At 43.9% G+C, this 21,566-nt stretch overlaps 2 protein-coding genes across 3 annotated transcripts in view; one reads left to right on the plus strand and one right to left on the minus strand.

The window, feature by feature from the left end:
* LOC134572350 (rho GTPase-activating protein 11A-like) overlaps positions 1-16,003 on the minus strand; it is a 35,451-nt gene extending 19,448 nt beyond the window's left edge. The window contains exon 1 of the mRNA XM_063431273.1: positions 15,891-16,003. The gene's annotated coding sequence lies outside the window, so the exon portion shown is untranslated. The remainder of the gene's footprint in view (positions 1-15,890) is intronic.
* Positions 1-21,566, plus strand: part of RASGRP4 (RAS guanyl releasing protein 4) — an 80,213-nt gene that overhangs the window by 2,888 nt on the left and 55,759 nt on the right. The window contains exons 2-9 of one of the 2 annotated variants that reach the window (XM_063431275.1): positions 6,292-6,497; positions 6,720-6,825; positions 10,935-10,988; positions 12,085-12,216; positions 14,981-15,128; positions 16,155-16,328; positions 16,821-16,937; positions 20,858-21,133. In XM_063431275.1, the coding sequence (XP_063287345.1) occupies positions 6,292-6,497; positions 6,720-6,825; positions 10,935-10,988; positions 12,085-12,216; positions 14,981-15,128; positions 16,155-16,328; positions 16,821-16,937; positions 20,858-21,133 (1,213 nt within the window). Of the gene's footprint in view, positions 1-6,291; positions 6,498-6,719; positions 6,826-10,934; positions 10,989-11,922; positions 11,969-12,084; positions 12,217-14,980; positions 15,129-16,154; positions 16,329-16,820; positions 16,938-20,857; positions 21,134-21,566 lie in introns of those variants that run through there. The other variant, XM_063431274.1, reaches the window with a different exon arrangement.

Genomic DNA, 21,566 nt, shown 5'->3' on the forward strand with positions numbered 1-21,566 from the left:
TGTGAGTGGGTGGGTATATTAATACCGGTGTGAATGGGTGGTATAATATTACCGGTGTGAGTGAGTGGGTATATTAATAACGGTGTGAGTGGGTGGGTATATTAATACCGGTGTGAGTGGGTGAGTATATTAATACCAGTGTGAGTGAGTGGGTGGATATATTAATACCTGTGTGAGTGAGTGGGTGGGTGGATATATTCACACAGGTGGGAGTAGGTAGGTGGGTATACCAGTATTTCTACAGGTGGGAGTGGGTGGGTATATTAATGCAGGTAAGAGTGGGTGGGTATTAATACAGAAGGGAATATGGGTGGGTATTAATACCAGTGTGTGTGAGTGGGTATATTAATACCGGTGTGAGTGGGTGAGTATATTAATACCAGTGTGAGTGAGTGGGTATTTTATTACCGGTGTAAGAGAGTGGGTATATTAATACCGGTGTGAGTGGGTGGGTATATTAATACCGGTGTGAGTGGGTGGGTATACTAATACCGGTGTGAGAGAGTGGGTATATTAATACCGGTGTGAGTGAGTGGGTATATTAATACCAGTGTGAGAGAGTGGGTATATTAATAAGGGTGTGAGTGGGTGGGTATATTAATACCGGTGTGAGAAAGTGGATAAATTAATACTGGTGTGAGTTGGTGGGTATATTAATACTGGTGTGAGTGGGTGTGTATATTAATACCAGTGCAAGAGAGTGGGTATATTAATACCAGTGTGAGTGAGTGGGTATATTAATACTGATGTGAGAGAGTGGGTATATTAATACCGGTGTGAGTGAGTGTATATATTAATACAGGTGTGAGAGAGTGGGTATATTAATACTGGTGTGAGTGGGTGTGTATATTAATACCAGTGCAAGAGAGTGGGTATATAAATACCGGTGTGAGTGGGTGGGTATATTAATACCGGTGTGAGTGGGTGGGTATATTAATACTGATGTGAGTGAGTGTGTATATTAATACCGGTGTGAGAGAGTGGGTATATAAATACCGGTGTGAGTGGGTGGGTATATTAATACAGGTGTGAGAGAGTGGGTATATTAATACCGGTGTGAGTGAGTGTATATATTAATACCGGTGTGAGAGAGTGGGTATATTAATACCGGTGTGAGTGGGTGGGTATATTAATACCGGTGTGAGTGGGTGGGTATATTAATACCGGTGTGAGTGGGTGGGTATATTAATACTGGTATGAGTGAGTGGGTATATTAATACCAGTGTGAGTGGGTATTTTAATACCGGTGTGAGTGAGTGGGTATATTAATACCGGTGTGAGTGGGTGGGTATATTAATACCGGTGTGAGAGAGTGGGTATATTAATACCGGTGTGAGTGGGTGGGTGTACTAATACCGGTGTGAGAGAGTGGGTATATTAATACCGGTGTGAATGGGTGGGTATATTAATAAGGGGGTGAGTGAGTGGGAATATTAATACCGGTGTGAGTGGGTGGGTATATTAATACTGGTGTGGGTGGGTATATTAATACCGGTGCAAGAGAGTGGGTATATTAATACCAGTGTCAGTGAGTGGGTATATTAATAGTGGTGTGAGTGGGTGGGTATATTAATACCGGTGTGAATGGGTGGTATAATATTACCGGTGTGAGTGAGTGGGTGGATATATTAATACCTGTGTGAGTGAGTGGGTGGGTGGATATATTCACACAGGTGGGAGTAGGTAGGTGGGTATACCAGTATTTCTACAGGTGGGAGTGGGTGGGTATATTAATGCAGGTAAGAGTGGGTGGGTATTAATACCGAAGGGAATATGGGTGGGTATTAATACCAATGTGTGTGAGTTGGTATATTAATACCGGTGTGAGTGGGTGAGTATATTAATACCAGTGTGAGTGAGTGGGTATTTTATTACCGGTGTAAGAGAGTGGGTATATTAATACCGGTGTGAGTGGGTGGGTATACTAATACCGGTGTGAGAGAGTGGGTATATTAATACCGGTGTGAGTGAGTGGGTATATTAATACCAGTGTGAGAGAGTGGGTATATTAATAAGGGTGTGAGTGGGTGGGTATATTAATACCGGTGTGAGAAAGTGGATAAATTAATACTGGTGTGAGTTGGTGGGTATATTAATACTGGTGTGAGTGGGTGTGTATATTAATACCAGTGCAAGAGAGTAGGTATATTAATACCAGTGTGAGTGAGTGGGTATATTAATACTGATGTGAGAGAGTGGGTATATTAATACCGGTGTGAGTGAGTGTATATATTAATACAGGTGTGAGAGAGTGGGTATATTAATACTGGTGTGAGTGGGTGTGTATATTAATACCAGTGCAAGAGAGTGGGTATATAAATACCGGTGTGAGTGGGTGGGTATATTAATACCGGTGTGAGTGGGTGGGTATATTAATACTGATGTGAGTGAGTGTGTATATTAATACCGGTGTGAGAGAGTGGGTATATAAATACCGGTGTGAGTGGGTGGGTATATTAATACCAGTGTGAGTGAGTGGGTATATTAATACTGATGTGAGTGAGTGTGTATATTAATACCGGTGTGAGAGAGTGGGTATATTAATACCGGTGTGAGTGAGTGTATATATTAATACCGGTGTGAGAGAGTGGGTATATTAATACCGGTGTGAGTGGGTGGGTATATTAATACCGGTGTGAGTGGGAGTTGGTATATTAATACCAGTGTAAGTGGGTGGGTATATTAATACCAGTGTGAGTGTGTATAATAATAGTGCGTGGGTAGGAATATTAATGCAGACAGGAGTGGGTGGGTATATTAATACTGTTAGGAGTGGGTGGGTATATTAATACTGTTAGGAGTGAGTGGGTATATTAATAACAGGGTGAGTGGGTATATTAATACCAGTGTGAGTGAGTGGGTATAATAATACCGGTGGGAGTTAGTGGGTGAGTGGGTATAATAATACCAATGGGAGTGAATGGGTGGGTGGATAAATTAATACTGGTGGGAGTGAGTAGGTATATATATATTTTTTTTTTGTAAAGTCACTTTTTATTGTGGTCTGTTAACAAAATAAAGGAGCAAACAAGACTGTCAAACAATATAGCAGTGGGACACGCAGGTCTCCAATTAAGATACATCAGCGATAGGAATGATGGATGCGCAGATCCACGGCAGGTAGGCTTACAGATGGATGTAAAGCGAGGATGGCTGCCTCACTCTATATGATCCTGGTGTGTATAGGGACCAGTTTGTCTTTATACATATAAGGAAGCGGTAAAGAACAACTTAGTCGTCAATGGATCACAGGACGCAGGTGTCCCTAAAAGGGTAGGTTAAAATGGCTATAGTAAGTGGATCGTAGCGATAGTAAATAGTAATTCAGTATTAATTTCAACAGCTAAACATTAGTTAAACATGTGTGATTGTCGTTGTCAGCTCGTTCAGTGTGGTCAACTTGGATCTTTGTGTGGCGTCGCCGCCAGTTGTGGTGGTCAGTGTGTGTGGTGTCGTGTCTGAGGAGCAACTAGCCCTGCGGAGCATCGTCAACCTCTACTGGGTTCACCCTTGTGTCTATATATCGAATTTGTCGGTTATCTCAACCCCAACGGGTCGGGGAGAAGGAGGGGGGAGAGGCCCAACCTCTTGCGTCTGCTCTAGTGGGGCTGGTGTTGGGGCTATCATGTGAGAATCAGGGTAGGGTCAGGTCTGTCTCGGGTGTCCTGTTTTCCGCTTAGCCCCCAGGGTCACGCCAGTGTCAGATAGCTATGTGGGTGTAGGGGTAGCCGTTAGGTATGGGCTTTGCCTGGTGGAGCTAGGTGTTTGCTTTGTAAGCTAGTGGGATCGCCCACTGTAGTCTCCCCTGGAAGGCCTCGAGATTTGAGACGGGGTCGTGGGTGCGTGAATGCGCTTGGGTAGATATCACGAAGGTCGTGGTAGGGCGTCTTGTGTGTCTCCTAGGGTACGGTAGTCTAGTGCCAGTGGGCGCTGTCATTGCTAACCCCGGGTAGCCCCCCCATATGTTGAGTGGTTGCCCCTTGATTCAGGGGTCATGTATGTATCCGCCAAGTTGGTAGCTAGAAATAGTGCCCCCCACTCTCCGCCCCGGGGTCTTAATGTGTCCCTGTTGTCTAGCGTTGGGATCTTGCGTGGTTACCCGTGTGAGATGGGTATGTACCCCCCTAGGTCCCCAGTGCGCCTCCATCAGTAGGTTTGCGGGGTTGTAGGTTGCGACCCGAGGAGCCGTGTCCGGCGATTCCGGGCGTCCCAACACCCCCACACCAGCAGCCCGACTCCTGTCTGGGTGATGGATAAGACCTAAGAGCAGTAGAGATACCATGGCGCCCATTGCTCTACGTGTTTCTCTTGTCTCCCCATCAGGCAGGCAATCGTGGACTCGGCTCTGTGGATGTACTCAACTATAAGTCGCCATTGTCCAATGGTCGGACGGGTTCGTGTTTTCCAGAATAACGGTATCAGAGCTTTAGCTGCGTTCAGCAAGTGTCTAAGAATCGATTTCTTGTAAGCCGATAGTGTGCCTTCTGTGTGGTGTAGTAGGGCTAAGCCTGCCGTTAAGGTTGCGGGTTCCCTCAGCATATCGCGTATCTCCGCTTCAAGTTCGTTCCAAAATGGTTGAATCTCGGTACAGTCCCACCAGTTCATTTCCTGGTAGTTGGTGTTTGATGAACTCTTATGCTGGTGCAGTAGGATTTGTTCCCATTGACCTTCCGTGAATGTAGTGTCTAGGAGTTCTTCCCACTGCCTCTTAAACAGGTCGTTTGTGTCTTTGTCTCCCGTCACCAGTTTCTGGTATATAATCGAGACTGAGCCATTCGATTCAGGCGTCAGAAAGCAGAGTCGTTCAAACCAGGTTAGGTCTCTGTGCAGTTTGTCTTTGTTCGGAAGGTTGTGGTAAAAGTGCTTAAGTTGCGCAAAATGGAATTGGTGCAGGGGGGTAATTGTCCGGTCGTCCGATAGGTCTCGTATGGTCTTCATTCCAGTGTCAGTTAGCGCCAGATGTAGCGGGATGTAGCCTCCGTGGGCCTCCAGTGGCCACGCTGATGGTGAGAGGTTATCTCCTATGTTGTGAGTAGGTATATTAATACCGGTGTGAGTGGGTGCATATATTAAAACCAATGTGAGTGAGTGGGTATATTAATACCTGTGTGAGTGAGTGGGTGGATGGGTATATTAATACTGGTGGGAGTGGGTGCATATATTAATACCTGTGTGAGTGAGTGGGTGGGTGGATATATTCACACAGGTATTAATATACCTACTCACTATACCAGTAGGTGGGTATACCAGTATTTCTACAGGTGGAAGTGGGTGAGTATATTAATGCAGGTAAGAGTGAGTGGGTATTAATACAGAAGGGAGTGGGTGGGTTGGTATTAATACCAGTGTGTGTAAGTGGGTATATTAATACTGGTGGGAGTAGGTCGATGGATATTTGCACAGATGGGAGTGGGTGGGTATATTAATACCGGTGTGAGTGGGTGGGTGGGTATATTAATACCTGTGTGAGTGAGTGGGTGGGTGGATATATTCACACAGGTGGGAGTAGGTAGGTGGGTATACCGGTATTTGCACAGATGGGAGTGGGTGAGTATATTAAAGCCGATGTGAGTGGGTGGGTATATTAATACCTGTGTGAGTGAGTGGGTGGATGGATATATTAATACTGGTGTGAGTGAGTGAGTAGGTATATTAATACCTGTGTGAGTGAGTTGGTGGGTGGATATATTCACACAGGTATTAATATACCTACTCACTATACCAGTAGGTGGGTATACCAGTATTTCTACAGGTGGGAGTGGGTGAGTATATTAATGCAGGTAAGAGTGAGTGGGTATTAATACAGAAGGGAGTGGTATTAATACCAGTGTGTGTAAGTGGGTATATTAATACTGGTGGGAGTAGGTAGATGGATATTTGCACAGATGGGAGTGGGTGGGTATTTTAATACCAGTGTGAGTGGGTGGGTATATTAATACCGGTGTGAGTGGGTGAGTATATTAATACCAGAGTGAGTGAGTGGGTGGGTATTTTAATACCTGTGTGAGTGAGTGAGTGGCTGGGTGGATATATTCACACAGATGTGAGTAGGTAGGTGGGTATACTGGTATTTGAACAGATGGGAGTGGGTGAGTATATTAATACCGGTGTGAGTGGGTGGGTATATTAATACCAATGTGAGTGAGTGGATGGATATATTCACACAGATGAGGCATGGTTCCAACCTCTCTCTAGTATATGTAGGTGATACTGACTGATATGCTTTCCAGTAGATGTGGATAATACAGATTGTGCTCCTAAACAGTATATGCCATTTCTTTGTGTCCTCAGGAAATCTCGCCTGGACCTTTCTAACCAGACACTGAGCAGCAATGGGGTATTTATTACAATCAAAGGTCGGCCGAGGCGGAGCAGGAGGAGGATGACTTGTCCCTCCCCCGCTGAAATCAATAAAGCTATGGTCTCAGTGACGCTGGCACCGCTGGGGAAGGGCTGCACCCTGGAGGAACTGCTGGAAAAGTGCATTCAGTCATTCGGTAATGGCGGCCGGAGTAAATCCCCAGAATGAATTCAGTAAAATCAATCTCCACTAGATTACATTCCATGTAACATAGAACATGCACCAATAACGTGTAACACGTAACGCAGCCATACATGCATTAGAGCACATGTCCACCTTGGGAGAGGGTGGGGCACAGATAAAGGTACTGGGATAGGATGAAAAGCTGATTATAATTTCTGTTATTTTTTTTGTGAAGATCTGGAAGGGAATCTGTGGCGGAACGAGGACACGGTACACATGACACTTGTCATGCACAGCTGGGTGGTGCCATCTGATGAATTTGCACAAAAGATTCTTCAGCTATATCCTTCACAGTGTATGGGGCTCAAACATATCACTCTATCAATCAAACATGTGACCAGTGGCCAGATGATACATGTGGATCCAGGCCTATTGGTCAGATGTTGTACATGGAGCTAGGCCTATTGGCCAGATGTTGTACGTGGAGCCAGGCCTATTGGCCAAAAGCTGCATGTGGAGTTAGGCTTATTGGCCAGAGGTTGGACGTTGAGCTAGGCTTATTGGCCCTACATTACACGTGGAGTTAGGCTTATTGGACAGACATTGCACGTGGAGTTAGGCTTATTGGACAGACATTGCACGTGGAGTTAGGCCTATTGGACAGACTATGCACGTGGAGTTAGGCCTATTGGCCCTACATTGCACGTGGAGTTAGGCTTATTGGCCAGACATTGCACATGGAGTTAGGCTTATTGGCCAGACATTGCACGTGGAGTTAGGCTTATTGGCCAGACATTGCACGTGGAGTTAGGCTTATTGGCCAGACATTGCACGTGGAGTTAGGCTTATTGGAAAGACATTGCACGTGGAGTTAGGCCTATTGACCCTACATTGCATGTGGAGTTAGGCTTATTGGCCAGACATTGCACATGGAGTTAGGCTTATTGGCCAGACATTGCACGTGGAGTTAGGCTTATTGGCCAGACATTGCACGTGGAGTTAGGCTTATTGGCCAGACATTGCACGTGGAGTTAGGCTTATTGGAAAGACATTGCACATGGAGTTAGGCCTATTGACCCTACATTGCACGTGGAGTTAGGCTTATTGGCCAGACATTGCACGTGGAGTTAGGCTTATTGGCCAGACATTGCACGTGGAGTTAGGCTTATTGGCCAGACATTGCACGTGGAGTTAGGCTTATTGGCCAGACATTGCACGTGGAGTTAGGCTTATTGGCCAGACATTGCACGTGGAGTTAGGTTTATTGGCCAGACATTGCACGTGGAGTTAGGCTTATTGGCCAGACATTGCACGTGAAGTTAGGCTTATTGGAAAGACATTGCACGTGGAGTTAGGCTTATTGGCCAGACATTGCACGTGGAGTTAGGCTTATTGGACAGCCATTGCACGTGGAGTTAGGCTTATTGGGCAAAAGTTGCACGTGCAGCTAGGTCTATTGGTCCTACATTGCATGTGGAGTAAGGCCTATTGGTCCTACATTGCATGTGGAGTAAGGTCTATTGGTCCTACATTGCATGTGGAATAAGGCCTATTGGTCCTACATTGCACGTGGAGTAAGGCCTATTGGTCCTACATTGCACGTGGAAAGAGGACTATTGGCCAGACATTAAACGTGGAGCCAGGTCTATTGGCCAGGTGTCCGGTACTTTGAAGGAATACACAACGCACTGAGGCTGCAGAAAGACCAAACTATTTTTCACATTATAATCACTCTCGGCAAGAAAGAATAGATAGAGATAGCGGGATATTTTAGCAGTATAACAGCTTAGTACATTATTGTATAATGCCCTGGTGAATACAAGTTTGGTCCTTCTGCAGATTCAGTGTGGCGACCTTTACTTTAATCTACTGGATTTATGTGAAGGGGAATTGAAAATCCTTGGAAAGGAAGTGCCATGGCTGTCTGACCTTGTCTAAGCTCTAATGGTATTCACTAAACAATGGGTGGACTAACAGACTAACAGACATGCACAGGAACAGAGGGATTAAGGGCCCTGGTCAATGAGTTTACATGCTAGAGGGAGTGGGGGTATAGTGACACAGTAACAGAGGGATTGAGGCCCCGCTCAGTGAGTTTACATGCTAGAGGGAGTGGGGTATAGTGACACAGTAACAGAGGGATAGAGGGCCTGCTCAGTGAGGTTACATGTTAGAGGGAGTGGGGTATAGTGACACAGTAACAGAGGGATTGAGGGCCCTGCTCAGTGAGGTTACATGTTAGAGGGAGTGGGGTATAGTGACACAGTAACAGAGGGATTGAGGGCCCTGCTCAGTGAGCTTACATGTTAGAGGGAGTGGGGTATAGTGACACAGTAACAGAGGGGTTGAGGGTCCTGCTCAGTGAGTTTACATGTTAGAGGGAGTGGGGTATAGTGACACAGTAACAGAGGGATTGAGGGCCCTGCTCAGTGAGATTACATGTTAGAGGGAGTGGGGTATAGTGACACAGTAACAGAGGGATTGAGGGCCCTGCTCAGTGAGTTTACATGTTAGAGGGAGTAGGGTATAGTGACACAGTAACAGAGTGATTGAGGGCCCTGCTCAGTGAGTTTACATGTTAGAGGGAGTGGGGTATTGTGACACAGTAACAGAGGGATTGAGGGCCCTGCTCAGTGAGCTTACATGTTAGAGGGAGTGGGGTATAGTGACACAGTAACAGAGGGATTGAGGGCCCTGCTCAGTGAGGTTACATGTTAGAGGGAGTGGGGTATAGTGACACAGTAACAGAGGGATAGAGGGCCCTGCTCAGTGAGCTTACATGCTAGAGGGAGTGGGGTATAGTGACAGTAACAGAGGGATTGAGGGCCCTGTTCAGTGAGTTTACATGCTAGAGGGAGTGGGGTATAGTGACACAGTAACAGAGGGATTGAGGGCCCTGCTCAGTGAGTTTACATGTTAGAGGGAGTGGGGTATAGTGACACAGTAACAGAGGGATTGAGGGCCTGCTCAGTGAGTTTACATGCTAGAGGGAGTGGGGTATAGTGACACAGTAACAGAGGGATTGAGGGCCCTGCTCAGTGAGGTTACATGTTAGAGGGAGTGGGGTATAGTGACACAGTAACAGAGGGATAGAGGGCCCTGCTCAGTGAGCTTACATGCTAGAGGGAGTGGGGTATAGTGACAGTAACAGAGGGATTGAGGGCCCTGTTCAGTGAGTTTACATGCTAGAGGGAGTGGGGTATAGTGACACAGTAACAGAGGGATTGAGGGCCCTGCTCAGTGAGTTTACATGTTAGAGGGAGTGGGGTATAGTGACACAGTAACAGAGGGATTGAGGCCCCGCTCAGTGAGTTTACATGCTAGAGGGAGTGGGGTATAGTGACACAGTAACAGAGGGATTGAGGGCCTGCTCAGTGAGTTTACATGTTAGAGGGAGTGGGGTATAGTGACACAGTAACAGAGGGATTGAGGGCCCTGCTCAGTGAGTTTAAATGTTAGAGGGAGTGGGGTATAGTGACACAGTAACAGAGGGATTGTGGCCCTGCTCAGTGAGTTTACATGCTAAGGGGTATAGTGACACAGTAATAGAGGGATTGAGGGCCCTGTGCAATGAGCTTGCATGCTAGAGGGAGTGGGGTTTAGTGACACAAAAGATAAGGGTAGTATTAGAGAAGTAGATTGGTAGAATAAAAACAATGTCTGGAGTTAGCAAACCAGACTCCAAATAAACATTAATTTGGTCAGATTTCAGCCACTAGTAAGACCACCAATCTTTTATTATTATTTTTTTGCAGAGCCACCACTCACTGGCTACAGGTGGGACAGTGAGGTAAAGAGTGACCTATTATTGAATTTTAAGCCACCAACCGATGCCCAGGTTATGGGGGGACCTGTGTCGGTCCGTTTGGTTATTTTACAGGCCCCATGAATAGCAATGGCTACCAAGTCACTAGTTTATAGTTACATTGAGCAGTCAGAGGCTTTAGTTTAGTAGACATGACGCTACACGCGGCATGGCAGCAGGGAGGATAAAAGAAGTGTAGACTGCCCCTTATACTTATATTAAAGTTATATTGACCCCTATAAGCTTTATTTATTTTACAATTTAATGTGGTGAAGTGCTTGCCAGCCATGTGACTAACCCTTGCACTACTAACCTTGCACACAGCTAGCCTATTTAGTTTAAAATCAATGCTTTGTACACATTTAGGATCCTATACTTTGTATAGAGTTTGTATGTGAAAAGCATTAGCTGGGTCGCTAATATGGGAGGGTTGGCCAAGGGCTTGGGGGCTGCAGGCTCACACCATTAGCCTGACCGTTAACGCAGTGGGAGGTGCGCTGGAATGTCAGTGGGCACAGTTCTGCAGGAGTGAGACAGCAGGAAGGAATTTTGCAGAGTGTTTGCTAGCCCAGTGCTATGAAGACTTGCCCATGGGTTGGTGGCCTACAAGCCTGGACTGTACATTGATCCTTAACTGCAAGAAACCTATAAAGCTGCATCTCAAAACCATACGAGGATTGCAATCTGCCACTTCGCAAGGTGAGGGCATTGTCCCATGCTAATCGCTATCTCCTGTGTCTGGCGACGTGATCTCTCTGCCTCTAACTTCGTTACCGTCTTTTTACACATTTTCACTCTCCATATAAATGTTATAGTGTTCAGCGAGTAGTCATTTTAACACATCTGAAATCACACTGCCCTTGTAACTTATTCACTTTCTCTCCTCTATGGAAATAAAATTATTGAGAAAACTTAACATTTTATTCAGCTCAAGAGAGGAAAAGTTTAGATTATAATGAGATTGAAAAGGTTAACTTGGATTTAAAGACACGAAATATGGGGTAAAACACAGGCGCCATTAATAAGGACACAAGCCACATACACACGACAAAGCAGGACAGAGAGACTGCACCTTGATAATGTATATTCTGTGCATTCCACAGAAGGCTAGTGTTAAAAGTTTTAATCATGTACAGAGCCAATCTGAGAGCTACAGTCTAGGGATCAGCAGAGGATATGGTTATTGTACAGCGCTACGGAATTTGCTGGCGCTATATAAATAATAAAATAATAATAATTTGAGAGATATGTTAACTGTGCCTAGAGGGGTACCAGCTACACCTCGCTGACGAGGCCCGAATAAGACCGAACGTATCATCCGAGGTTGCTGTATCTCTCGTGCAAAGATAACTTGCCACCATTTCGGTTCTGGACTGCCCTTATTGGTGGGATCAGTCTGATATGCAATGGTATATGTTTTACTCTGTAATGGTATAAGTGAGCAAAAACATTTTTGAAACCTGAGCGGGGATTTACCGAAGGGTCAGGCTATTGAGTTTCTCTAAGCTTTTATTCTTTCTCAGAGTTCCCATTCTCTGTTTTTGTTGCAATATTGCATCAGAGATTTCACACTGGATTCTCCCCAGAAAAGTAGACTATAAGCTCCTGTGGGTAAGGGTATAGTTAGGAGAAATGTAATACTAATGGAGAGGGAAATGCTTCCATTACCGAGCCCGTAGGTATTTGTTAGAACTGCGTGTTGTTTTCTTTTGACACTTGTCCATTCTCCTCTGCTCTTCCATGTCTTCTGCTATAAGATGGTCAACTAACAATATATTTCTTCCTCACTGGACAGGTTTTGGATTAGTAATTATCCAGAAATGTTCAGATTAGACAGGAAACTGGAGGAAGCCATGTCTGATTTGTGGGAGGTGATGAAGGAAGACCATGGGAAATCTCACCATCGAGCCTTCGGTACATCTCATATGTAAGAGATTAACACTCTCTCAACCACCTAACATGGTCATGGTCCAAACTTCTGCACTTATATTCACCTGCTATCTCTATATATTCAATGTGTTATCTCTCCCGATATCTCTATCTATTCCATGTGTTATCTCTCCCGCTATCTCTGTCTATTCCATGTGTTATCTCTGCCGCTATCTCTGTCTATTCCATGTGTTATCTCCCCCGCTATCTCTATCTATTCTATGTGTTATCTCTCCCGCTATCTCTATCTATTCCATGTTATCTCCCCCGCTATCTCTATCTATTCTATGTGTTATCTCTCCCGCTATCTCTATCTATTCCATGTTATCTCTCCCGCTATCTCTATCTATTCCATGTTATCTCCCCCGCTATCTCTATCTACTCCATGTGTTATCTCTCCCGCTATCTCTATCTATTCCATGTGTTATCTCCCCCGCTATATCTGTCTATTCCATGTGTTATCTCCCCCGCTATCTCTGTCTATTCCATGTGTTATCTCCCACGCTATCTCTATCTATTCTATGTGTTATCTCTCCTGATATCTCTATCTATTCTTCTATGTTATCTCTCCCGCTATCTCTATCTATTCCATGTTTTATCTCCCCCGCTATCCCTATCTATTCCATGTGTTATCTCTGCCGCTATCTCTATCTATTCCACGTTTTATCTCTCCCGCTATCTCTATCTATTCCATGTGTTATCTGTCCCGCTATCTCTATCTATTCCACGTTTTATCTCTCCCGCTATCTCTATCTATTCCATGTGTTATCTGTCCCGCTATCTCTATCTATTCCATGTTTTATCTCTCCCGCTATCTCTATCTATTCCATGTGTTATCTGTCCCGCTATCTCTATCTATTCCATGTGTTATCTCTCCCGCTATCTCTATATATCCCATGTGTTATCTCTCCCGCTATCTCTATCTATTCCATGTGTTATCTCCCCCGCTATCTCTATCTATTCCATGTGTTATCTCTCCCGCTATCTCTATCTATTCCATGTGTTATCTCCCCCGCTATCTCTATATATCCCATGTGTTATCTCTCCCGCTATCTCTATATATCCCATGTGTTATCTCCCCCGCTATCTCTATCTATTCCATGTGTTATCTCCCCCGCTATCTCTATCTATTCCATGTGTTATCTCTCCCGCTATCTCTATCTATTCCATGTGTTATCTCTCCCGCTATCTCTATCTATTCCATGTGTTATCTCCCCCGCTATCTCTATATATCCCATGTGTTATCTCTCCCGCTATCTCTATCTATTCCATGTGTTATCTCTCCCGCTATCTCTATCTATTCCATGTGTTATCTCCCCCGCTATCTCTATATATCCCATGTGTTATCTATCCCGCTATCTCTATCTATTCAATGTTATCTCACCCGCTATCTCTATCTATTCCATGTGTTATCTCTCCCGCCATCTCTATCTATTCCATGTGTTATCTCCCCCGCTATCTCTATCTATTCCATGTGTTATCTCTCCCGCTATCTCTATCTATTCCATGTGTTATCTCCCCCGCTATCTCTATATATCCCATGTGTTATCTCTCCCGCTATCTCTATCTATTCCATGTGTTATCTCACCCGCTATCTCTATCTATTCCATGTGTTATCTCCCCCGCTATCTCTATCTATTCCATGTGTTATCTCTCCCGCTATCTCTATCTATTCCATGTGTTATCTCTCCCGCTATCTCTATCTATTCCATGTGTTATCTCCCCCGCTATCTCTATATATCCCATGTGTTATCTCTCCCGCTATCTCTATCTATTCCATGTGTTATCTCTCCCGCTATCTCTATCTATTCCATGTGTTATCTCCCCCGCTATCTCTATATATCCCATGTGTTATCTATCCCGCTATCTCTATCTATTCAATGTTATCTCACCCGCTATCTCTATCTAATCCATGTGTTATCTCTCTTGCTATCTCTGTTCCGTGTTATCTCTCCCGCTATCTCTATCTATTCCATGTGTTATCTCTCCCGCTATCTCTATCTATTCCACGTGTTATCTCTCCCGCTATCTCTATCTATTCCATGTGTTATCTCTCCCGCTATCTCTTTCTATTCCACGTGTTATCTCCCCCGCTATCTCTATCTATTCCATGTGTTATCTCCCCCGCTATCTCTATCTATTCCATGTGTTATCTCCCCCGCTATCTCTATCTATTCCATGTGTTATCTCCCCCGCTATCTCTATCTATTCCACGTGATATCTCTCTCGCTATCTCTATCTATTCCATGTGTTATCTCCCCCGCTATCTCTATCTATTCCATGTGTTATCTCTCCCGCTATCTCTATCTAATCCATGTGTTATCTCTCCTGCTATCTCTATCTATTCCATGTGTTATCTCTCCTGCTATCTCTATCTATTCCATGTGTTATCTCTCCCGCTATCTCTATCTAATCCATGTGTTATCTCCCCCGCTATCTCTATCTACTCCACGTGCTATCTCTCCCGCTATCTCTATCTACTCCACGTGCTATCTCTCCCGCTATCTCTATCTACTCCACGTGCTATCTCTCCCGCTATCTCTATCTATTCCATGTGTTATCTCTCCCGCTATCTCTATATATCCCATGTGTTATCTCTCCCTCTATCTCCATATATTGCATGCGTTATCTCAATATATTTCACGCATTCTCTCTCCTGCTATTAATTCCATGCTTTATCTCTCGCACTCTCTGTGCCCATTCCACGTACTATCTTTTGTGTTATTTCTCTGCTTTCTCCCAGACTCTTGTTTTGTTAACAGGCTCGAACAGGAAGCCACAAGAAAGATTCAGGAATCCCCAAGTTTCAATAAGAAGAGGAAAGTTTCACTGCTGTTTGATCACCTTGAACCATCAGAACTCGCTGATCATCTCAGCTACTTGGATTTCAAATGCTTCTGCAGAATTTCGGTAACGTTTAATCTGATGGATGAATGAGGGGGCAAGGATTGTGGATTTCTGGCTAGATTCATGAGAGGAGGGCATATAAAATCACTTGACCGACTAATTTCTCTGTTATCATGATTTTTAGAGCTTAGTCAGGTGACATTGTCTTCAAAATGCATTGCCTGAAAAATACCTAAAGCACTGACAGTCGTGCGCTCCAGTTTATTTTGCAAAGGTATAAAGTAGGTTAAAGGGACACTCCAGACCCCTGAAGCCCTTTGCTGAAATGTTTTATGTGTAACGAGTGTGTCCTCTTTTTTCATTTTACAAAAAGTGCAGATTTCAATAGAAATTGAAACTTTTATAAATGAACCTTGTTACACCCCTCATGCTGTCAATCATACAACAGGTCCTGTTACTTCCTGGTTTGTTTAGCTCAGTGGAGATAAACTCAAGAGGCTGTTTTAGATATAAACCCAATGAATAAATACAAAAGTGAATGCATGCATGTTTCCATTAACAGCATGACTACTAAATAATGATGTATTTATTTATTTGGGTGGGGAGTGTCCTTTTACTCAGCAGGAAATTCTGTGTTTGTGCCTTAACAAGATAGAAGTCACAGGCTGCCTCAGTTTGACGGGAGTCATTGTGTACCCATACATTAGTGTTTGTATCTACATGTGCACCCTGCATTTCACAGCAGCTGGAACGACAGGGAATAGACAATCTTTCACTCCAGCTGATCAGAAACAAAACTACAATAATTTTAAATATTACACTTACATTCAAGTCACTCCAGGATCTGCTGCTTCCACTGACATGACGTCCCCTTTCTGAGGAAGAGTTTTGGGAGCCATATAACACGCGTGGCTTCTAATATTCTGCCTTGATCACTAAATGGCAAGGGACAGAAATGTTGTGTTTACTAGTTGCTGTGAAAAAAGTGTCTACAGAAAGTATCAAAAAATACTTCCTGGTAAAATGTTTTATAAAATAAACAAAGATCTGTCAGAAAAATTATCTCTGATTATTCTGTCTCTGTGGCAGCATTTAGACTATCGTAGCTACACGCTACAGAACTCGCTGCGAGATATCCCACATCTAGAGCGATCAGTCAACTTGTGCAATAGTATTTCCCAGTGGGTCCAGATCATGGTCCTGAACCGACCCACTCCACAGCAGCGAGCTGAGGTGTTCCACAAATTCATCCAGGTGACTCAGGTATGATCAATGAGCAATAACAGGAGGTATATCCTACAAACACGCAAAGAGGATCTTAAAGGAGAACTGTTACCTCCCAGGAATATTTTTCAACATTTCATTCAGTGCATTATTTCCCCGATACGTCACCGTCCACCTTTAACAATAATTGTTTGCAGCGTTCATAGATATATGTTAATATAGTAAAATGCTATGGAATATGTTGGTGCTATATGAATACCAATAATAATAATTCATTTAATGGCAGGTTTTCAGTACATTTCATAATGGTGCAATTTTTACTCCAAAGTTATTTTGAGTTTTTACTATTTTAGTCATTTCGCCTTTCATAACATTTACCTTTGTTGGATAATCTTGTCCATATTTTTGTACAAATTAGTGTTATCTGCAGAATGTTAGAGATTTTTGGAATGGTTTGTGTAGAATGTTTGTGGTGTTTGGAATGTGTTATCGCCAATTCGGAACGATCAGGTAGATTTATATTTCTTGCAGAAACTGCGCAAGCTTCAGAATTTTAACACTCTAATGGCTGTGATTGGAGGACTGTGTCATAGCGCCATCTCACGAATGAAGGAGACTCACAGCCACCTGTCCCAAGATGTCCTAAAGGTGAGAGGCCCCAATGGGACATGTTTACCGAGTTTAAACTGTAAAGCCACCAGGAGCTGGAGTTGTCCTGGCATTAGTTACAAAGTTACATAGGCTGAAAAAAGACTTCCATCCATCAAGCTCAGCCTTTCTCACATCTGTTCCTGCTCCAATAAAGAGCAAAAAACCGTTTGAAGGTAGACCGTTTCGTAATGATGGAAATAACTAATAAGAAAGGGACCGTTGAAAAAAATTCAGACCACACAACTGACTCCGAGCCCTTATAAAGCAGATTTCCAATATAACTCAAAACATACAGAGCTCATACTCTACCGGTATTAAAGCAGATAAGCCACTCCATTTGTACAATAGATTGAGAGAAATCCAGGATTAGTTAATGAGTTGCACTGTCATAATGCAATGCTGTGAATCTAATTGTTTGATAACTATTAGCAGTTGTTACAGGTTTGGTTTGATTGGATGATAACCATTAATGGTTGTTACAGGTTTGGCTTGATTGGATGATAATCTTTAGCAGTTGTTACAGGTTTGGTTTGATTGGATGATAACCATTAGCAGTTGTTACAGGTTTGGTTTGATTGGATGATAACCATTAGCGGTTGTTACAGGTTTGGTTTGATTGGATGATAACCATTAGCGGTTGTTACAGGTTTGGTTTGATTGGATGATAACCATTAGCGGTTGTTACAGGTTTGGTGTGATTGGATGATAACCATTAGCGGTTGTTACAGGTTTGGTTTGATAGGATGATAACCATTAGCGGTTGTTACAGGTTTGGTGTGATTGGATGATAACCATTAGCAGTTGTTACAGGTTTGGTTTGATTGGATGATAACCATTAGCAGTTGTTACAGGTTTGGTTTGATTGGATGATAACCATTAGCAGTTGTTACAGGTTTGGTTTGATAGGATGATAACCATTAGCAGTTGTTACAGGTTTGGTTTGATTGGATGATAACCATTAGCGGTTGTTACAGGTTTGGTTTGATTGGATGATAACCATTAGCAGTTGTTACAGGTTTGGTTTGATTGGATGATAACCATTAGCAGTTGTTACAGGTTTGGTTTGATTGGATGATAACCATTAGCAGTTGTTACAGGTTTGGTTTGATTGGATGATAACCATTAGCGGTTGTTACAGGTTTGGTTTGATTGGATGATAATCATTAACAGTTGTTACAGGTTTGGTTTGATTGGATGATAACCATTAGCAGTTGTTACAGGTTTGGCTTGATTGGATGATAACCATTAGCGGTTGTTACAGGTTTGGTTTGATTGGATGATAACCATTAGCAGTTGTTACAGGTTTGGTTTGATTGGATGATAGCCATTAGCAGTTGTTACAGGTTTGGTTTGATTGGATGATAACCATTAGCTGTTGTTACAGGTTTGGTTTGATTGGATGATAACCATTAGCGGTTGTTACAGGTTTGGTTTGATTGGATGATAACCATTAGCAGTTGTTACAGGTTTGGTTTGATTGGATGATAACCATTAGCAGTTGTTACAGGTTTGGTTTGATTGGCTGTTAACCATTAGCAGTTGTTACAGGTTTGGTTTGATTGGATGATAATCATTAACAGTTGTTACAGGTTTGGTTTGATTGGATGATAATAATTAACAGTTGTTACAGGCTTGGTTTGATTGGATGATGACCATTAGCAGTTGTTACAGGTTTGGTTTGATTGGATGATAGCCATTAACAGTTGTTACAGGTTTGGTTTGATTGGATGATAACCATTAGCAGTTGTTACAGGTTTGGTTTGATTGGATGATAACCATTAGCAGTTGTTACAGGTTTGGTTTGATAGGATGATAACCATTAGCAGTTGTTACAGTTTTGGTGTGATTGGATGATATCCATTAGCAGTTGTTACAGGTTTGGTTTGATAGGATGATAACCATTAGCAGTTGTTACAGGTTTGGTTTGATTGGATGATAACCATTAGCGGTTGTTACAGGTTTGGCTTGATTGGATGATAACCATTAGCTGTTGTTACAGGCATGGCCGGATTAACATAGGGGCTGATGGAGCTGCAGCTCCAGGCCCAGGCCCAGGCCCATAGAATAGGCCCATTGTAAAAAATAAAAAATACATTTTTTTCCTTTTTTTTTGGAGACTATTAGGTTTACCACCTGACTGTTTTTTTAAGGCACAGCTGGTATTGGAGACTGCCTGGCCATGACGGTAATGAAGTAATACCAGCAATACAAATGCAAATATTTTTCTCCGTATAAATGGAGATTACTCTGCAATACCAGCACCGGCCAGTAGGGGTCACTGTGTGTGGAGAGAGGCAGGGATAGGAAGTTACGGCATCTCCCTGCCTCTCTCTACTCACTGATCCACGGGGGAGCAGCTACACAGCACAGAGAGTCCAGACAGCAACTCCCAGCCTGCAGAGACAGACTACAGCTCAGGTATGTGAAGGATGGGGGGAAAGGCAGCAGGGAGACATGGGGACACATGTCTCTCAGTGTCCCATGTCTCTCAGTGTCCCCATGTCTCCCAGTGTCCCCATGACTCCCAGCCAGTGTCTCAGTGTCCCCATGTCTCCCAGTGTCCCTATGTCTCCCAGTCAATGTCTCAGTGTCCCCATGTCTCCCAGTGTCTGTGTCCCCATGTCTCTGTGTCCTTAGTGTCCCCATGTCTCCCAGTGTCCCATGTCTATGTCCACAAGTGCCCCATGTCTCCCAGTGTCCCCATGCCTCCCAGCCAGTGTCCCTCGTGTCTGTGTCCCTATGTCTCTCAGTGTCCCTAGTGTCTTAGTTTCCCCAAATGTCTGTGTCCCCTAGTCTCCCAGTATCTGTGTCCCCATGTCTTTGTGTCACCATGTCTCTCAATGTCCCCATGACTCCCAGCCAGTGTCCCCATGTCTCCCAGTGTCTGTGTCCCCATGTCTCTATGTCCTTAGTGTCCCCATGTCTCCCAGTGTTCCCAAATTTCTCAGTGTCCCTATGTCTATGTCCACAAGTGTCCCATGTCTCCAAGTGTCTGTGTCCCCATGTCTCTGTGTCCCCATGTCTCTCAATGGGACACACTGAGACATGGGGACACTGGGAGAAATGGGGACACAGACACTGGGAGACTAGGGGACTGGGCAAATTGGGGACACTGATGTCAGGCTGGCCTTCCAATTCTTTGGACAGACATGCCCCTTTTTGGGCATGTTCACCCCTTTTGGCAGTTCTGGTCACGTGATCCGTGTCAGTGGTGCACCCTTTTACCCCGCCCCTGGACACTGCTGTTATGGGGTATGGATTTACTTGAAAGATGAAAACGTTTATTAGATAAAGAGATTAGCATAGAGTATGTTTTCTTATAGCTGCATCCTTTGAGTTTTCCTCCAACACCAACTCCATCAGATACATGACTCTTAAGAGGTATGACTGTTTTAGTGTTTTTGGTTGATACGTTTCTGTAATTAGGCCCCATCATAATTGTCAGCACCAGGCCTACTGGGCTCTTAATCTGGCCCTGGTTACAGGTTTGGTTTGATTGGATGATAGCCATTAGCAGTTGTTACAGGTTTGGTTTGATTGGATGATAACCATTAGCAGATGTTACAGGTTTGGTTTGATTGGATGGATGACCATTGGTCAGATACTGTATTCCACCACACATACATTACATGTTGCCACACATACATTACATTTCCCTACACATGCAGTGCGTTCTGCACATACAGTGTGTTACACGACAACTGAAATCATTTCATGGCTTTGGGAAATATTTGTTTATTTTGTGTAATGAGTTTAGAGGGCAGACTCATCTTTCGTAATTTGTTATAGATTCAACTGGACTATGACCTGCTCTTACATATTTAATACCAACTCTGCTAGAAAGCTAATCCATGCATCCACCATATCGGGTTATATAATTTTTCTTTTTCTTTCCCACCCTGCTCCTTGTGTGACAGACACTGAGTGAGATGACAGAACTCCTATCCTCCAGCAGTAATTACAGTACGTACAGGCGTGTGTACAATGAGTGTGCAGGATTCAAGATTCCTATCCTTGGTGTGCAGCTCAAGGATCTGGTATCTCTCAATGAGGCTCTGCCCGATTTCCTGGCCAATGGCAAGATTAATGTGAGCAAACTGCACAGTTTGTACCAGCACATCCTGGAGCTCAGGCAGTTACAGAAAGGCAGTCCTCCATTCAAAACCAACAAGGACGTCATACTCCTGCTCACTGTGAGTCCAAACTGTCTGTCTGGCGCTGCTGCATGTATTATACATACACGGAATGGTGTAGTAGTGTGTGAGTGGGAGGCTAGCGCTGCTGCTGTCTGTGTTGTACCTGTGCTGTGTATGCATGGCACGGTGTAGTAGTGTATACACATACACAGTAGTGTATATGTGGGATGGTGTAGTAGTGTGTGCAAGGCATGGTGTAGTAGTGTATACATGGGATGGTGTAGTAGTGTATACAAGGCATGGCGTAGTAGTGTGTACAAGGCATGTTGTAGTAGTGTATACAAGGCATGGAGTAGGAGTGTAGATATAGCATGGCAAAGTAGTGTATACCTGTGCTGTGTATGCAAGCATGGTGTAGTAGTGTATACATGGCATGGTGTAGTAGTGTATATGTGGGATGGTGTAGTAGTGTGTACAAGGCATGGTGTAG

The sequence above is a fragment of the Pelobates fuscus genome, chromosome 9 (assembly GCF_036172605.1).
Source record: "Pelobates fuscus isolate aPelFus1 chromosome 9, aPelFus1.pri, whole genome shotgun sequence".
NCBI lineage: Eukaryota > Metazoa > Chordata > Amphibia > Anura > Pelobatidae > Pelobates > Pelobates fuscus.